This window comes from Eptatretus burgeri, chromosome 15 (genome assembly GCF_056783735.1).
Source record: "Eptatretus burgeri isolate ZD-2024b chromosome 15, Ebu_testis_v1, whole genome shotgun sequence".
Taxonomy (NCBI): domain Eukaryota; kingdom Metazoa; phylum Chordata; class Myxini; order Myxiniformes; family Myxinidae; genus Eptatretus; species Eptatretus burgeri.
The window spans coordinates 50797064-50812133 of NC_140975.1; the positions used below are offsets into that span (position 1 = coordinate 50797064).

Genomic DNA, 15070 nt, shown 5'->3' on the forward strand with positions numbered 1-15070 from the left:
AAACACTGAGGTTTTGAGGTTAGTTAAGAAAATAGCTTCATGTCGGAGTGAAACGACCCATGAACAAGTAAATATTTTCAAACTGTTCTTTTCTCATATGTAAAGCACATTTACCTGCTTTTTCCTGTTATCCAACTCCTCAGCCAATTCGCTCTTCTTATTCATAATACTTTTGATATACTCTGAGTTCTTCATCTCCTTGCCTGCTCCGCAACAATCAAGTTACAAACTATTTCATGCAGACTGAAATTCAGAACAAATGAAATAAAATAAATACATACAATTGACTGATTAATTGATAAATTATACCAATAAATAAGATTACTGGCTAGTCACATTGAAACAGCCAGGCATGGATGAAAACATTCATGTTATTGAATTATCACGTGTGTGAGACGATCCCTGCATTATTGTAGAGGAGGTAGATGGTCTCAACAATCAACATTTTTTGTTTTTTTACAGGTACAAATATTCAGTTTTACATATACTGTTTGTACTAACAGAATACCCATATTCTGAGTGGGTAGAGTTTGTGCCCTCACCCTAACCCGAACTCACTGAAAAAAGTATAGTCTGTGTTTTGCAAGAACACTATATAGTGGGGCAACTTAGCTAAATATAGTATAACAATTGTGCATTTTGCGAAGAAAGCACTAAATTTTTCACACTAGTAGCCTATCATATTATGAACAGATTTGGATATTGGGCCATCTCAAATTCAGCCGCCGATGGCTGTGGCAGCCATTTTCCACTGCAATCAAAAAATTTGAAATGGTCTAAATGGTCTAAATGTTCTCAAGGGTATGTTCCAATAGTAGTTAGGCTATCAGGTCTCAGGGGTCTAAAAACGTCTAAAGGGATTTCATGTGTCTAAAAATGGTGAAAAAAACGGTCTAAGTGGTCTGAAGCTCTAAATGGTCAAGGTCCAAGCTGTCTAACATGTCTGAAGGTTGTAAGGGGTCTAAATGGTGTTAAGGTCTAAGCAGTCTCAGGGGAGTCAAGGAGCTTAAGCGGTGAAAAGGTCTCGTGGGTCTGTGGGGTCAAAAGGGTGTAAAAGGTCAAAAGGTGTCAAAAGGATCTGAAAGGTAAAAGGGGTCTTAAGGGTCTTGTGGGTCTATAGGGGTCTTAAATGTTTTTGGGTTGTAAAGTGTCTTAGGGGTCTAAGGGTTTTAAAGGGTCTATTTGGGCTATAGTTTATGAGGGTCTATAGGGTCAACAAGGTCTTAGGTGTGTTTAATGTGTCAGGGTTCTTCAGGGTTTTGGGGTTTTTACAGGATTTTAAAGCTGTTGGGGGAGTCTAAAAGGGTTTTGGGGAGTCTATAGGCTCTTGAAGGTGTTTAGGTTCTTAAGATTCTTGGAGTTTTAGGGATATATAGTGTCTCAATGGGTCCAAATATATAGAGGGGTGTAAGGGGTCGAAAGGATGTAAATATCTCACAGCATCTAAAGGGTCTTTAAAGGGTTAGTATAAGTACACTGAATGGATTAGAGCGAGTGGTACACTGAGTGTGTGTGTGTGTGTGTGTGTGTGTGTGTGTGTGTGTGTGTGTGTGTGTGTGTGTGTGTGTGTGTGTGTGTGTGTGTGTGTGTGTGTGTGTGTCCGGTCTCCAGCTTACAGCAACACCGTGACTTCACCGTCATGCTGCACTATACCCCAAACCCCAAGGAGGTGTCTCACAGCATGAATCAAGTCTTATTGGCAATGGTTCAAAATGCCACCAGCAGAGAAAATAGCACAGCTAGCTGCAGACATGTTTCACTCTTATAAAGCTCGTCAGCACAGCGTAATGCTTACAATCCTCTACTTCGGCTGAACTTCCTTTTGGATCAATTATTGATAATCAGTATAGTTTGGTTATATTTGCTTGTCCATCATTTTTATCCACCATCATACTATTCCATAAGACACTGAATTTGCTAATAGACTCCATATGGTATTTGTTTAAAGTATAGAAGATGCAGTTAAACCATTTAGGAGAGAAATATAGAATTGAGAACAGTTCTTGGTTTGAATTAAGGAAATAACAAGCAGCGGTACATTCAAAGTACACCGCACCATGCAAAATAAATAAAAAATAAATCCTCCAGCACGTGATATTTGGAGCCAGGCGATGCCACCTTGCAGCACATGGAGACGGAATTGGGAGGGAGCAGTGCACAATAATCGATTGATTAATTGCATAATTAAATTAAATAAATAATAATTGTAAAATAATTGATTTTTCAATCAATTGCCGAATGGCATACCGAAACCACCACTGATTCATCAGATCTGTAACTTTTTGAAAATTAAATAATTCATCGTAAAATGAATAATTAATCGATAAATTGATTAATCAATAAATCCAAAATAATCTTTCTAACCAAATCACTTGTTCACTGTCATTTCCAAATTTCAGCTTCCTCGCTCAAAAGGTGCCTGAGATTATGCCAGGATGAGAAATGAAATAAATAGGTAATTAATAAATCGATAATAATTAAGTAATTAAAGAATTAATTGAATAATCATTAAATCAAAAATACCGTTTATAGCTAAATCACTTGTTCACTGTCATGTCTAAATATCAACTTCCGAGCTCAAAAGTTGTCTGAGATATTGCCAGGATGAGAAATAAAATAAATAAGTAATTAATAAATCGTTAACAATTAAGTAATTAAACAATTAATTGAATAATCAATAAAACAAAAATACCGTTTATAGCCAAATCACTTGTTCATTGTCATGTCTAAATATGAACTTCCGAGCTCAAAAGTTCCCCGAAATATTGCCAGGATGAGAAATAAAATAAATAAGTAATAAATAATCAATAAAATAAATAATCAAGTGATTTATTGATTAAAATTTTTTTTTAATGTTGTTTTTGTCAAAGCACATCTTCACATTTGTCCCAAAATTTCAGCTTCCGAACTCAAAGGATGGCTGAGATATTGCCCGGAAAAACAAAGAAGAAAACAAAGAAGGAAACAATCAGAGTGAAAACTGAGTACTCCCTTCCTTTGGCACCCAGTGATGACGTCATGTATCGTCTGGAATGGGATTGAGAAGGAGTGGTGTACAATAGTTATAAAATAATTGATTTCTCAATCAATTGTCATAGCATACCGAAACCACCACCGTTTCATCCGAATCTGGAACTTTATGAAAATTCGCAAATTATTTTGAAAAATGTGATCGATGACATCATATGTGTGAACCTTTTGTTCCTCATGGATAGGCGGTCATATGTGTAAAGTTTCGCCTCGATCTGTTCAGTTATTTTGGAGAAGATTTTTGAAGGTTAAAAAAACAAACAATTTGGCTGCCAAATCACGTGACCGATGACGTCATAAAAAAAATTGTAGACCATTTTATCCCTGCATGACCCTCAAGCATTTTCATACTGATCAGATGTGGCGTTCTACATATGGAATTATGACGTCATAACGAAGCCACCTATGACATCATTTTAAAAAATCATATTTATTCCCCATGAGTGCTTGCCATGTGCCAAGTTTCAATTTTTTTCCTTCGTGCGATTTCAGATGCAGAGGTCCAAAGTTTTTCCATTTTTCCAACATGGCTTTTTTTTTTGCAACATTTTTGCAACATTTTTCCAACACCACGTGACCTATGACGTCATCATTAGCATTATAACATTCTACATGAGAAGTCGCACCAACGGTGAAAATTGCGTCTCAATCTGGCAAGTGGTTGCGGAGAAAAACACGAAAGTTCTGTGCGGACAGAACGAGTATAAACTTCCATGATTGTCTTTCAGCAAGAGCACCAGTGAATGCAGCTTACCTCTGTAAATTTTACTTTTCATCTGCAAAAAACAAAAAAAAAAAACAAGTTAGGCATTCTTCAAGATCAAAGAACCAGAATTTGTTGGAAAAATAGTTGTCCAGTGTGAACCTGTGGAAAGCCATGGATTCATACCAGAATGATACTGCGCCACAGGAAGAAAAAGCAGATCAAGGATGCGGGCCCGATGGCAGCCAAACTCATAATGTGATTGTTGATCAGAACACAATCAGAGCTCCATGCTGCTGGCAATACCTGCTGACAAACGGATTCAGTTAACAGAGTCATCAATTCCACAATGCATCCGTGGAATTGTTTCTCGTCTTATTGGCACGTACTGAATTAAGGAATTGCACCCTACAGGCTGATGGCCTTTGAGTGACATTCATCTGCCTGGTGTTGTCATCAGTCTCAAAAAGCATTACTGTGGCAAATTCTTTGCAGTGCTTCTCCACTGAACATAAAAAAAAAACACAACCCAAGGAGAAAAGAAACAACCACCTCCTCCACCCACCTACCTCCACCATTCCTTCCAACAAAAAGAGAGAACAAACCCCACAATGGAGGCCACTGAAAAGCAAAACCAAAAACAAAGACGAAAAAAGAATGGAAACAGGAAGAGTAGATAGATTCAAAAACAGGAAATGGACTCCCTGAGCTCAGAAATGAATTAAATTCAAACTTTCCGTGCTTTGTTTGCACCCTTTGCTCTTGGTGGTCTTGCACCCTCTGCTTTTTCTGTGATGAACTGTGCTCCCCCCCAAACACCCACACAAACTTTCAGGTTTCTGCAGGATGCACGTGGTCCACCACCAACGCCCTTCTGGTGAAACTCCCCAAATCCATATTCATTGCTCACCTCCACTCATTTATTCCTCTTTTTTTTTCCTGCCTTTGGAACAAACTTCAACACTCTCTTCAATCTCATTCTTCCCTCCAAGTCTTCAAGACAGCTGTTCACCACCATCTCAGATCATCCCCCATCCAAAACCATGATCTTTTCCACCATGATGAACCCCCTACCACACCGTAAAGCCAACCTCCTTTCAAATTTTCAGTTTTTCCTTCCTTGAAGTTTGCTTCTGTATCCATCTTGTCTTTTCTCTAAACACCCATTATTTGTCCATGTCTCCCTCTATCTTGTCCCTCAAATCTGCTGTTGGTATCTTGTCTGCTGCTATCTTGTCCCCCCACCCCCCTCTTTCATTCATTCATTTTTTTCTGTTGAATCTTGATCCCAAAACCCCCATCCCTTTATCACCCCTTTTTTAATATCCTCACCTTTGTAGGCTGTTTTTTTTAATGTCCTTTAGAACGTTCTGACAAGTTGTTGGCACCAGTTTAGGCGGGAAAAGCTGTGCTTCAGTCCCAAATTAGGTGGGGGGGGTGTACGGGATTTAGATCCTGAACGAGGTACAGGAGTTATGATCCTGGACCAATTGTGGACGAGAGGGAGTGGCTAAGTGCGTCATCAGTGTGGGTAGGGGTAGAGCCTATAAAGGTGGATGTAACCCTTGCGTGGGAGAGCTGAAGCTTGGAACCTCGCTGGGGGAAGCTACAAATGAGTACTGCAGGGTTTTCCCCTGAACTGGCTCTCCCTCTGCTGTTTGGTCCTCCCTCTCCACCACGCCCACTTCTCTTCATGCCGGGAGCGGACTGCAACACGTGCCCCATCAAGTGTCCAGCTGTGTGCCGCCGGGCACAGCCAGGGTATTTACGGTCATGTCTGTCACTCTCTATTGTTTATCCGCTGTGGAATGACTGGGGCCTTGAGATAGATAATTGAGGATCTCATTCCTTTGTTGATTCGTGGGCGTGTATCAGTAAGGGTTAAGGGGTGTTCATTGCTTACGATTGTTGTTTGCTCCCATTTGTATTCCAGCCCCGTGTTCCCAATTCCATGATAAAACAACTTGGACTCCGGGTGAATTAGAGTGGTTCTGATTGCAGTTTTGTCAGGTCAGGTTCGATCTGTGACTTGCTGCAGATTCCATGTAAACCTGTACAAACCTGTTCCATGGTCGGGTTGTCGGCGACTAAACCGTCTCCCCCCACCAGGTTTCCTTGTCAGAAGGGTGTATGATATGGACACCCAGCAGGAGTAAAAAGAAAACCCGTCAAAGGGCGGAGGAGTTCCTTGTGTGCCAACGGCCATCCAGATCTCATGCCCAACTGTGTCTGCAGACATCCTCCTGCAGTTGGGTTACTTCTTATTAGGAGGTTGGTGGCAGGATTTGCACTCCAGCCACCGTAAAACGCTTCATTCCGCAAAACGCAAAAACGCAAAAAAATCTGAAAACCCACTCCGTGGGAGTACCTCCTGTGCAGCTTCCCTTCGCAGGGCAGCTCACCGGATGATGGGATTGGGGCAAAGCCTTCGGGACCCCCAATCTTTGATAGGAGGGAAACCACGGGGTCACATCCCTGGGTCAGATTGCGGGAGAGTGTGTCGGAGTGGTGCTGAGGTGTCGTCCACCAGACGGCGGTCTCCTTGGGTTAACCTGAGGCGGTCCCTTCGGGTGGGTGCCTGGAATGTCCTATCCCTAAGAGAGGATGATCACCTGTCTCTGTTATCATCTGAGCTCAAGCGTTTGGACATCGGGATTGCAGCTCTCTCTGAGGTTCGGAGACCGGATTGCGGCGAGATAATGGTGGGTGGTTACACCTACTATTGGTCTGGTCGCTCTGATGGTTACCATACCCAAGGAGTTGCTGTAGCTGTGTCCAATAAGCTGACCCCAATGATAATTGAGGTAACACCGGTCAACGAGCGTATTATGAGATTAAGGATTCGTCACTCCTTAGGTGTCATTTCCCTGGTCTCTATTTATGCTCCGACTGAGGCGAGTGATCTCACCGTGAAGGATGCATTCTACGCCACACTCGAGTCTGTGGTTGATCAGTGCCCCAGACGAGATACACTTCTAGTCTTGGGGGATTTCAATGCATCGACTGGAACTGATAGGGATGGTTATGAGGTGTGTGTTGGTCCCCATGGGTCAGGAACTATGAACCAGAATAGCACTAAGTTCCTTGACTTTGCAAGAAGTCATGGACTTAGGGTGGCTGGTTGATGGTTTCAGCGCCCGCAAGCTCATCGCTGGACTTGGTATTCCAACGCTGGCGGTGTGGCAAAGGAGATTGACCATGTCCTCATTGACGGTCGTTGGAGGATGATCCAGAACTGCAGGGTCTACCAGAGTGCTCAGTTCCTCAATACTGACCACAGGCTTGTTGTAGCAACTCTAAAGCTGCACCTTAAATCCTGGAGAATGGTACCATCCCAGCCTAGGCTGGATGTTGCCAAGCTCAGGGATGAGAGAGTAGCTGAGGAGTTTGCGAACAGGCTGAGTGGACACTTGGGGGGTCTGGGTGCTTTGGGGGGTCCTGAAGAGTTGTGGAGCACCTTCAAGACCACCGTCCTTGATGTTGCCGGTGGATGCCTTGGAGTTCACCGCAGGGCAAAGAAAGAATTTTGTCTCTCAAGGGACACTGGATACCATTGACCAGAGTCGCAGGGCCAGGCTGAATGGCAGAGCTGAGCTGTTCAGGGAGCTGAGGCGTAAAACTGTACGTGCACTGAGGGTGGACAAGGAGGCCTATGTGCGAGGAATCTGTGAGGGGGTAGAGCATCACCTGTGGACAGGTGATTCTCGTCCCGCTTACAGGGGAATTCGCGCATTACGTTCATCCAAGCCCATCCCTCGGAGCACTGCAGTTCGAGCAGAGAGTGGTAGGCTCTTGACAGAGGAGTCTGAAGTGAAGGCCCGCTGGGCCGGTTACTTTGAGCGGTTGTACCAGGCTGATCCCCCAGCTGTCGAGTTGGACGTCAAGGGTGTTACAATCCCTGTTGCTGACCCTCGAATCAACTGTGGTCCACCATCGCTTGTGGAAACACGGGCTGCGGTGAACCAGTTGAAACGGGGCAAAGCTCCAGGGATCTGTGGCATCCATGCTGAACTTCTCAAGGCTGGTGGAAATGCTGCACTCGCGTCGTTGCATGCAGTTTTGTGCTCTGCCTGGAACACAGGCATCATCCCAACTGACTGGAAGAGGGGCCTTGTTGTCCCTCTCTGGAAAGGGAAGGGTGATCGCCAAGACTGCAACAACTACCGAGGGGTGACGCTGCTCTCAGTGCCGGGCAAGGTCTTTGCTCGGATAATTCTTGATAGGGTTCGCCACCATCTGCTTGAGCACCAGCGTCCAGAGCAGTCAGGCTTTACACCAAAGATGTCAACGATTGACCGTATCCTTGCTCTTCGTGTCCTCACTGAACGCAGACGAGAGTTTCGGCAGGGGCTGCTTGCAGCCTATGTTGATCTCTGTAAAGCGTTCGATTCAGTGAATCGGGATGTCCTCTGGAGGATTCTTGGTCTTCGTGGGGTGCCACCGAAACTGATCGATCTGATGTCTGAACTCTACTCTGGTACTGAGAGTGCTGTGAAGTGTGGTGGTACCGCCTCTGACTTATTTCCAGTTGTTACTGGAGTTCGTCAGGGATGTGTACTTGCCCCCACACTTTTCAGCACTTGTATGGACTGGATTTTTGGGAGGATGTCGGAGAGATCAAGTTGCGGTGCATCGTTTGGCAATGTCAAGATCTCAGACCTTGATTTTGCAGATGATGCAGTCATCTTTGCGGAGACTTTAGACATCCTCTTGGGGGCCCTCGAGGTGCTGAATGAGGAGTCGGAGCCGTTGGGATTACGGATTTCTTGGGTCAAAACAAAGATCCAGGCTTTCGGTGACATCTTGGATGCTGCTGTCCTGTCTGTGTCTGTTTGTGGTGAGGATGTTGAGGTCGTGGATAGATTCACTTACCTTGGCAGTGATATTCATGTCTCCGCAGGTTGTGAGCCGGAGGTCAATAGACGTCTGGGTCGGGCCTGGGGAGTCATGGATTCACTGGATCATGGGGTGTGGCGCTGCCGGTACCTGTGCGGGAGGACGAAAGTCCGAGTCTTCAGGTCCTTGGTACTTCCAGTCTTGCTCTATGGGTGCGAGACTTGGACTTTGACCAAGGATCTGAGACGGAGACTTAATTCCTTTGGTACCAGGTCTCTTCGGAGAATCCTTGGCTATCGCTGGTCGGATTTTGTGTCCAACGAGCGGTTGCTGAGAGAGACTCGGATGAGATTTGTTACCTGCATAGTCCGTGAGCGTCAGCTGCGGCTGTATGGACATGTGGCTCGTTTTCCTGACGCTGATCCTGCTCACCAGATTCTCTCAGCGAGGGAGTCTCATGAGTGGAGGAGGCCAGTGGGCCGACCACGTGCCTCATGGTTGCAGCAGGTTGACCATCATCTCAAGGAGATGGGGATGGGCCTGGCATCTGCCTGGGGGATGGCCAGACGGAGGCCCCTGGAGTACCGGCGGAAAGTGGACGCAGCGACGCGCTGTTCTGGCACATGCTCCCATACCTGACCTGACCTGACCCTGATTGCAGTTGCAATTGTGCAAGGTCGTTAAAGGACAAATTGGATACTGGTGATTGGCACCCATAACGAGGCCGTGCCATTTACCTAAAGACTCCGATCAGTCGTTAATCGAGATCAGGCATGTGGTACCGAATTGACGCAGCGCATCGACTAGCTCGGTTATTCGACTCGGTAATGGTATCATGATGGACAGGCATGTGATCCGACCTGGGACAACCAAATCAGTCAGCCACCGTGACCATTTTGACGCAGTTCGCCGAGATTCGAGCCAGGCAACTGGCTGAACCCAACGACTGTTACAACAGTGAAGACCACATCTTACACCATGTGCTTTGTCACGAAATTATTAACAGCCAATGAAAAAATAAAATTCCATTTCATTCACTCCGGACCAAAACCAAAATGGCTACCTTCTATGAAACAACAAACACCTGCAGTCATAAATCAAAGAAAGAAAATCCATTTACATGAATGATTAATCTGTCTGAACTTGGAAGTGAGGAATGCTTCCTGACCTTCACCAGGTAAATCTGCGTGTTCCTGACCGATTTAGCAGAGAACTCTAGTCATTAATTGGCCATCAATTTTGGAGAATTTGTTCATCAGAATGTCTGTCTCTGGCTTGCTCACCATCTAACATGATAGCGACCATTTTAGTCTCAACAGTGCTTAACAAGTCTCGATGAAGGAAGTCTCGCCGCTTGTTTCTATGAAACTACTCGAGCTATTATGTTGTTGTAGCCTTAGTCCGTCATCCTGCACAAAGACCGGCAGAACTCAAGCATCCCGCAGCTTCCACCGGTCACTCCCAGAGATCTAGTGTGGAAGAGTCGTCTTTGTTGGACCAGGGAGGGGGTAGCCAGTCAAATGTGGTGGTTTGTGGAGCGAATAGACAGAGGAAACATGTTGGGTTTAGTGCGAGTTGGAGCCTATGTTCATGTTGCATAAGGGAGGGATGATGTCCACACTGGAGTCTGGCCAAATAGACTCTCATTTCATGAGTAAGTGTTGCTTCAGAAGAGTGAATTTTGGGAGGGAAGGTGGTTGAGGATATTGTTTGGGAGATGATGTTCTATGGACTGTGATGATAGATAGTTGTGAATGTGACGGTACATGGAGGTTTTTAGTGTTGGAGGATTTATAATAATATGGATACGAGAGTGATAATGAGCAGTTGTACATTTCATATGTCGTTGGGGTGGAGGATGGGTGGTCAATGAGAGACATGGGTGAGAGGGATGTTGAGCTTCAGAGACAATGAATTGAGTGTCTTTCATATTCAGATCGATTACAATTGGAAGGACTTTTGTTTCAGCATGTAAGTGTGCGATGTTTACAGATCTTGTGCCACCTCTAACTATCCTGAGAACTTTGTTTTGTATTTCGAAGTTTTTGTTTTTTATAGTTTGAAGGAGTGGTGGCCCAGTGAGGGTTGGTATAATTGATGGTAGTCCAGATGAACTGTTTGTAGGTTGTTAGAAGTGATTATTTGTGTTGTTCAAAGGTTGTATTAGTGAGTGCCTTTCAGTGTGCTGATTTTGCGGTAATCCTTGGTGGTGAATTGCTCTGTGCATTGTGAAAAGGTCATATGGGTATCCAAGGTGATGCTCAGTAAGCAATGTAGGATGTCTGTTGAGGAAAAGGGTAATGGTTGGATGTGAATTGGATGAATGTCTGCGTTGGGTGAGAAGGGTTACGGAGGATTTGTGTCAAGATGCAGTCGTCCGGTTCAATGTGAACCAGTTTACAAAATTGTACAGACATTGCTGAAGGGTGTTTGATAGGCAGGACAAAAAAAATGAATGTTGAAGCAATGATTAGATCATCTACGTATCATGACAGAACAGTGAGTCTGCTTGAGGGGTCAGGAGGTCATGGAGGGAGATATTGAAGAGTGAGGGAGACAGTACAGAGCCATGTAGGCTGGAGGATGCCATTAGGTAGAATGAAGTCTGGAGGAAGAGAGGGTTTGGTAATTATTTATTTGAACTTGATTACTGGACAGAAAATTTAACAGCCATATATTAATTATTGTTGGTATACATGTTGGTGTTGAGGATTGTTTTTTTGGTTTTTTTTTTCTATTTGAGTGTTTATGATGAGAATATGTGTTCTGAAACGAGGCAGTTAAAGTGCCAACTTAAAATAAATAAATATAAATATATATATGCAAATCTTTTGTAAAGCTCTGTGCTTTTGAAATCACCGTTGCAAAAGGGAATGAAGTTCATTCTCGTACAAATTAGAATTGTCCTCCATCTGCCAGTTATGCTTTGCCATATAAACACAGTGCTCGAGTGGGAAGCATGCTGATATATGGCAAAAACGTCCAGACTCCTGCTGAGAGATTCTAATGGTAAGAAATGTAGCAACGCAATAATCTTAGCACAGGCTTTAACATTCATTAAAAATTCAACAGCGTGAGAAATGTCACAAAGCAAATTAAGCACACATGGTATGATTGCAGGAATGGGGGGGGGGGAGATGATAAGGGGGTTACATGCAGGAATGGGGTTGTGTGTGAGAGGACAAGGGGGTTATACGCATAGTATGTGCCATTTGATGATAGAGGAGAGGGGTGTTCTATTGAAAATGGATAAGGGAGGAGAAGGGGGTTATGTATCGGATGATCACAAAGAACATTACTGACCTTACCTCTAATAAGTTCCTCGAGATACAAAATATGTCCATAATTTTTTCTAGTGCACAAAGTTTTGGTCGTGTGTAGTCAGAAATGGTAGATTTAGTCAAGATAGCCCCATCTATTTCAATATTCCATAGACAATGAATGAAAAATTGTTTTCAATCAAAATCTTGCTGAGAGCAAAATCCTTCAAGAAGACTCAAAACTAGTTCACGGTTGGATGCTAAATGGCAATGTCTACCAAAGAAGAGCACAATCCATATGTGTTATAGGTCCCACCATATTCCTAATATTCATCAACGATCTCTCTGACTCTCTGGAAAATCCTCTTTAACGATTTGCTGATGACTCCACCCTATTGCATGACATCCCTCATCATTCAGACAGGAAGGCTACAGCCTCTTTCCTCTCTTCAGACCTTGTGAAAAAAATCACAAGATGGTCAAACACTTGGAACATGTCTTTCAATCCTAACAAATCTCATTATCTCACTCTCTCTCTCTTTCTTTCTCTCTCTGAAAGGACCGTCTGGCAAACCCTCCTATTGACTTTCTTAACAATCCTCTTGAGAAAGTTCAGTCATTCAAACTCCTGGATCTCACTATCAGCCATGATCTTTCTTGGGCAAGTCACATTTCAAAGTTGGCCTCCAAAGCCAGTCGCCGACTGGGAATCCTCCGTCATACAAAGTCCGAACTTGGCACACCTGAACTCCGATCCACCTGCAGGGCCTCTATCCATATCTTGTGGGAGTATTGTTCTCCCCTCTAGAATGGCTTCCCTGCCTCACACCATGTCCAGCTTGATGCTGTGGAAACAAACGCCTTTAAGGTTGTTGGAATCTTCAGTGATGAAGCCGAGTCTATGGGCCTATCACTACACCATCGCAGAAAAGTTAGTGGTCTCTCTGTCTTCTTCCACCTCCTTTCTCGTCTTGCACGCTCTGCTCTTTCTATGCTTTGTCCCCCTAGGTTTCTGCAGGGCACATGTGGTTCACCAGAAACCCCCTTCTTGTGAAACTACGTAAATCTGGAATCACTGCTCACCTCTATGCATTTGTTCATCTTTTTCACTGCTTGTAAAACCAATGTCCACATTCTCTTCAATCCCATTCGTCCTTCCAGGTCTTCAAGACAGGTGTTCACCACCTTCTCAGATCATCCCCCATCCAAAACAATGATATTTTCTATCCTTATTAACCCCCTCGCTCCCCTGAGCACACTTCTTTTCACATTTCCAGTCTTTCCTTCGTGAGTGTTTGCTTCTGTATCCATTTTGTCCACTTCATGCATCCTCCCACTCCCCACAGCTCTTGTTTGTTCAAGTCTCCCTCTATTTTGTCCCCCAACCCCGCTGTTGGTGTCCCCCTCCCCCCTCATTCCATTTGTTTTTTCCTGTGGCATCCTGATCCGTTCTATTTTCGCTCTTTCACGAGCCTCGACTTTGTATACAACAAGCTCAAATGCGCTAAGATCCTCGTCCTCTTAATGATGACGTCATAGAAACGAATACGACGTCATTGTGATGTATCAGGTTTGCGATAAATTATCTGTGCTAATGCCCGGCTTGATTACCGCAAACAAAATTCAAACAGCTTGCCTAGTTTCGGAGATAGTGGTATAGGCGATTTCCATTAGCGGCGACATTATGACGTCAACTTTTTTTCTAGGAAGAATTTCCAGAATCGGAGATGGTTACTGCCTGCGCGTGGGCTTTCTGCATATACATGGCAAGTTTCGCGAAGATCTGATGAAAACTCTGGGTTGTGAAACAAAAAATGTCAAAAAATAGCAATGACATCATAACAATTGATATGACATCATAGTGATGCATCATATGTGCGGTAATTCATCTCTGCTAATGCCCTGTTCGATTCCCCCAAACAGAATTCAAAAAGCTTGCCTCGTTTCGGAGATAATTTTTTAGGCGATTTCCATTAGCGGAGATATTTTGACGTCATAACTTTTTTTTCTCGGAGGAATTTTCAAAATCGGAGATGGTCACTGTCCGTGCAGGGTATTTTTACATATATATATATATATATATATATATATATATATATATATATATATATATATATATATATATATATATATATATATATATATATATATATATATATATACCAAGTTTCAGGAAGTTTCGATGAAAACTGTAGGCTGTGAAACAAAAAAAGTCCACAAGAAGAAGTTGAAGAACAACAACGTGAGTAAGACTTAGAGATCCTCCACGAGGATCTAAAAAAAGCATCATTACTTCCCCTACCCCACCTCAGAGAGTATACCCTTTGTAACATGAACTTCTCCCCAAGACCCCAAGAAAAAAAAGGAGGGGCTCCAGGTCAGCTTCAACACCTCGGCTGCATTTTAACTTGTGGCAATAATGCCTGTGTCCTAAAGACCTCGAATCAGCTTTCCCTCGGTCCATGCTCATCTTCAACTCCTTCACCTGTGATTGTCTACCATCTGTGTTAAAGAGAGATGGCATTCAAGTTCAGAAAGAGGGTATTGAAGCGAGATCAACCAAAACAGCTCACCAAGTTGATATTTTGTCGTCCAGAGATGGGTTCTTACTTCCTCCATATCTTCATTCCTCCAATTCCACTTCCTTACTCAGCTGATGGACTTCCTCCATATGGAAAAACAGCATGTAGCTGTCCATGGTGTCTTCTCTTCCAATCACTCTTAAAGGCTGGTCTTCTTCAGCGTAGTGATCCAGATGCAATCCCATTTTTTAATAACCATTAACGACTTTCCTGTCTCCTTTGATAACCGTCTGTATTATTACAATCCTTCCGCACTGTTCTGAGAACTTTGCCTTGTGCTGTGCAATTCCTAACGAGCCGCAGAAGATCAGAGCTTTGTCTATCCCATGAAACATCTTCAAACCAAGACAAGTCTCATGTCCTCACAGTATCTCTCAAGTAGGATTGCATATTAACTCTTCCAATCTTCTTTTCTGACCAACCACTTGGAACAGGTCACTTTACAGAGGTTCTGATGCAGCTTCTTGACCTGAACATAAGCCATGACTTATTTTGGGCAGAGCTGATCTCAAATCTGACCTCAAATAGCAGGCATTGCCTCGCCAGCTTCAAGAGGTAGATAAATTATGTAAACAAAATTTGATTCCCATCCTCCCATTCTTTGAAAAGTTTATCCTCCAAAACTCTTGTGCAGCTATATCAGCCTTTTAAGCATCTTT

General features: G+C 43.6%; 1 protein-coding gene across 5 annotated transcripts in view; it reads right to left on the bottom strand.

The window, feature by feature from the left end:
- LOC147012140 (uncharacterized) overlaps window positions 1-15070 on the bottom strand; it is a 208262-nt gene that overhangs the window by 158284 nt on the left and 34908 nt on the right. For 4 of the 5 annotated variants that reach the window (XR_015051468.1, XR_015051469.1, XR_015051470.1 and 1 more), the window contains exons 6-8: window positions 3920-4042; window positions 3785-3806; window positions 115-203 (exon numbers count right to left, since the gene is read on the bottom strand). Coding sequence is in view for 2 of the 5 variants with exons in the window: in XM_085855846.1 (XP_085711972.1) it covers window positions 115-203; window positions 3785-3806; window positions 3920-4042 (234 nt within the window). In the remaining 3 variants the exon portion in view is untranslated. The remainder of the gene's footprint in view (window positions 1-114; window positions 204-3784; window positions 3807-3919; window positions 4043-15070) is intronic. The other variant, XM_085855847.1, reaches the window with a different exon arrangement.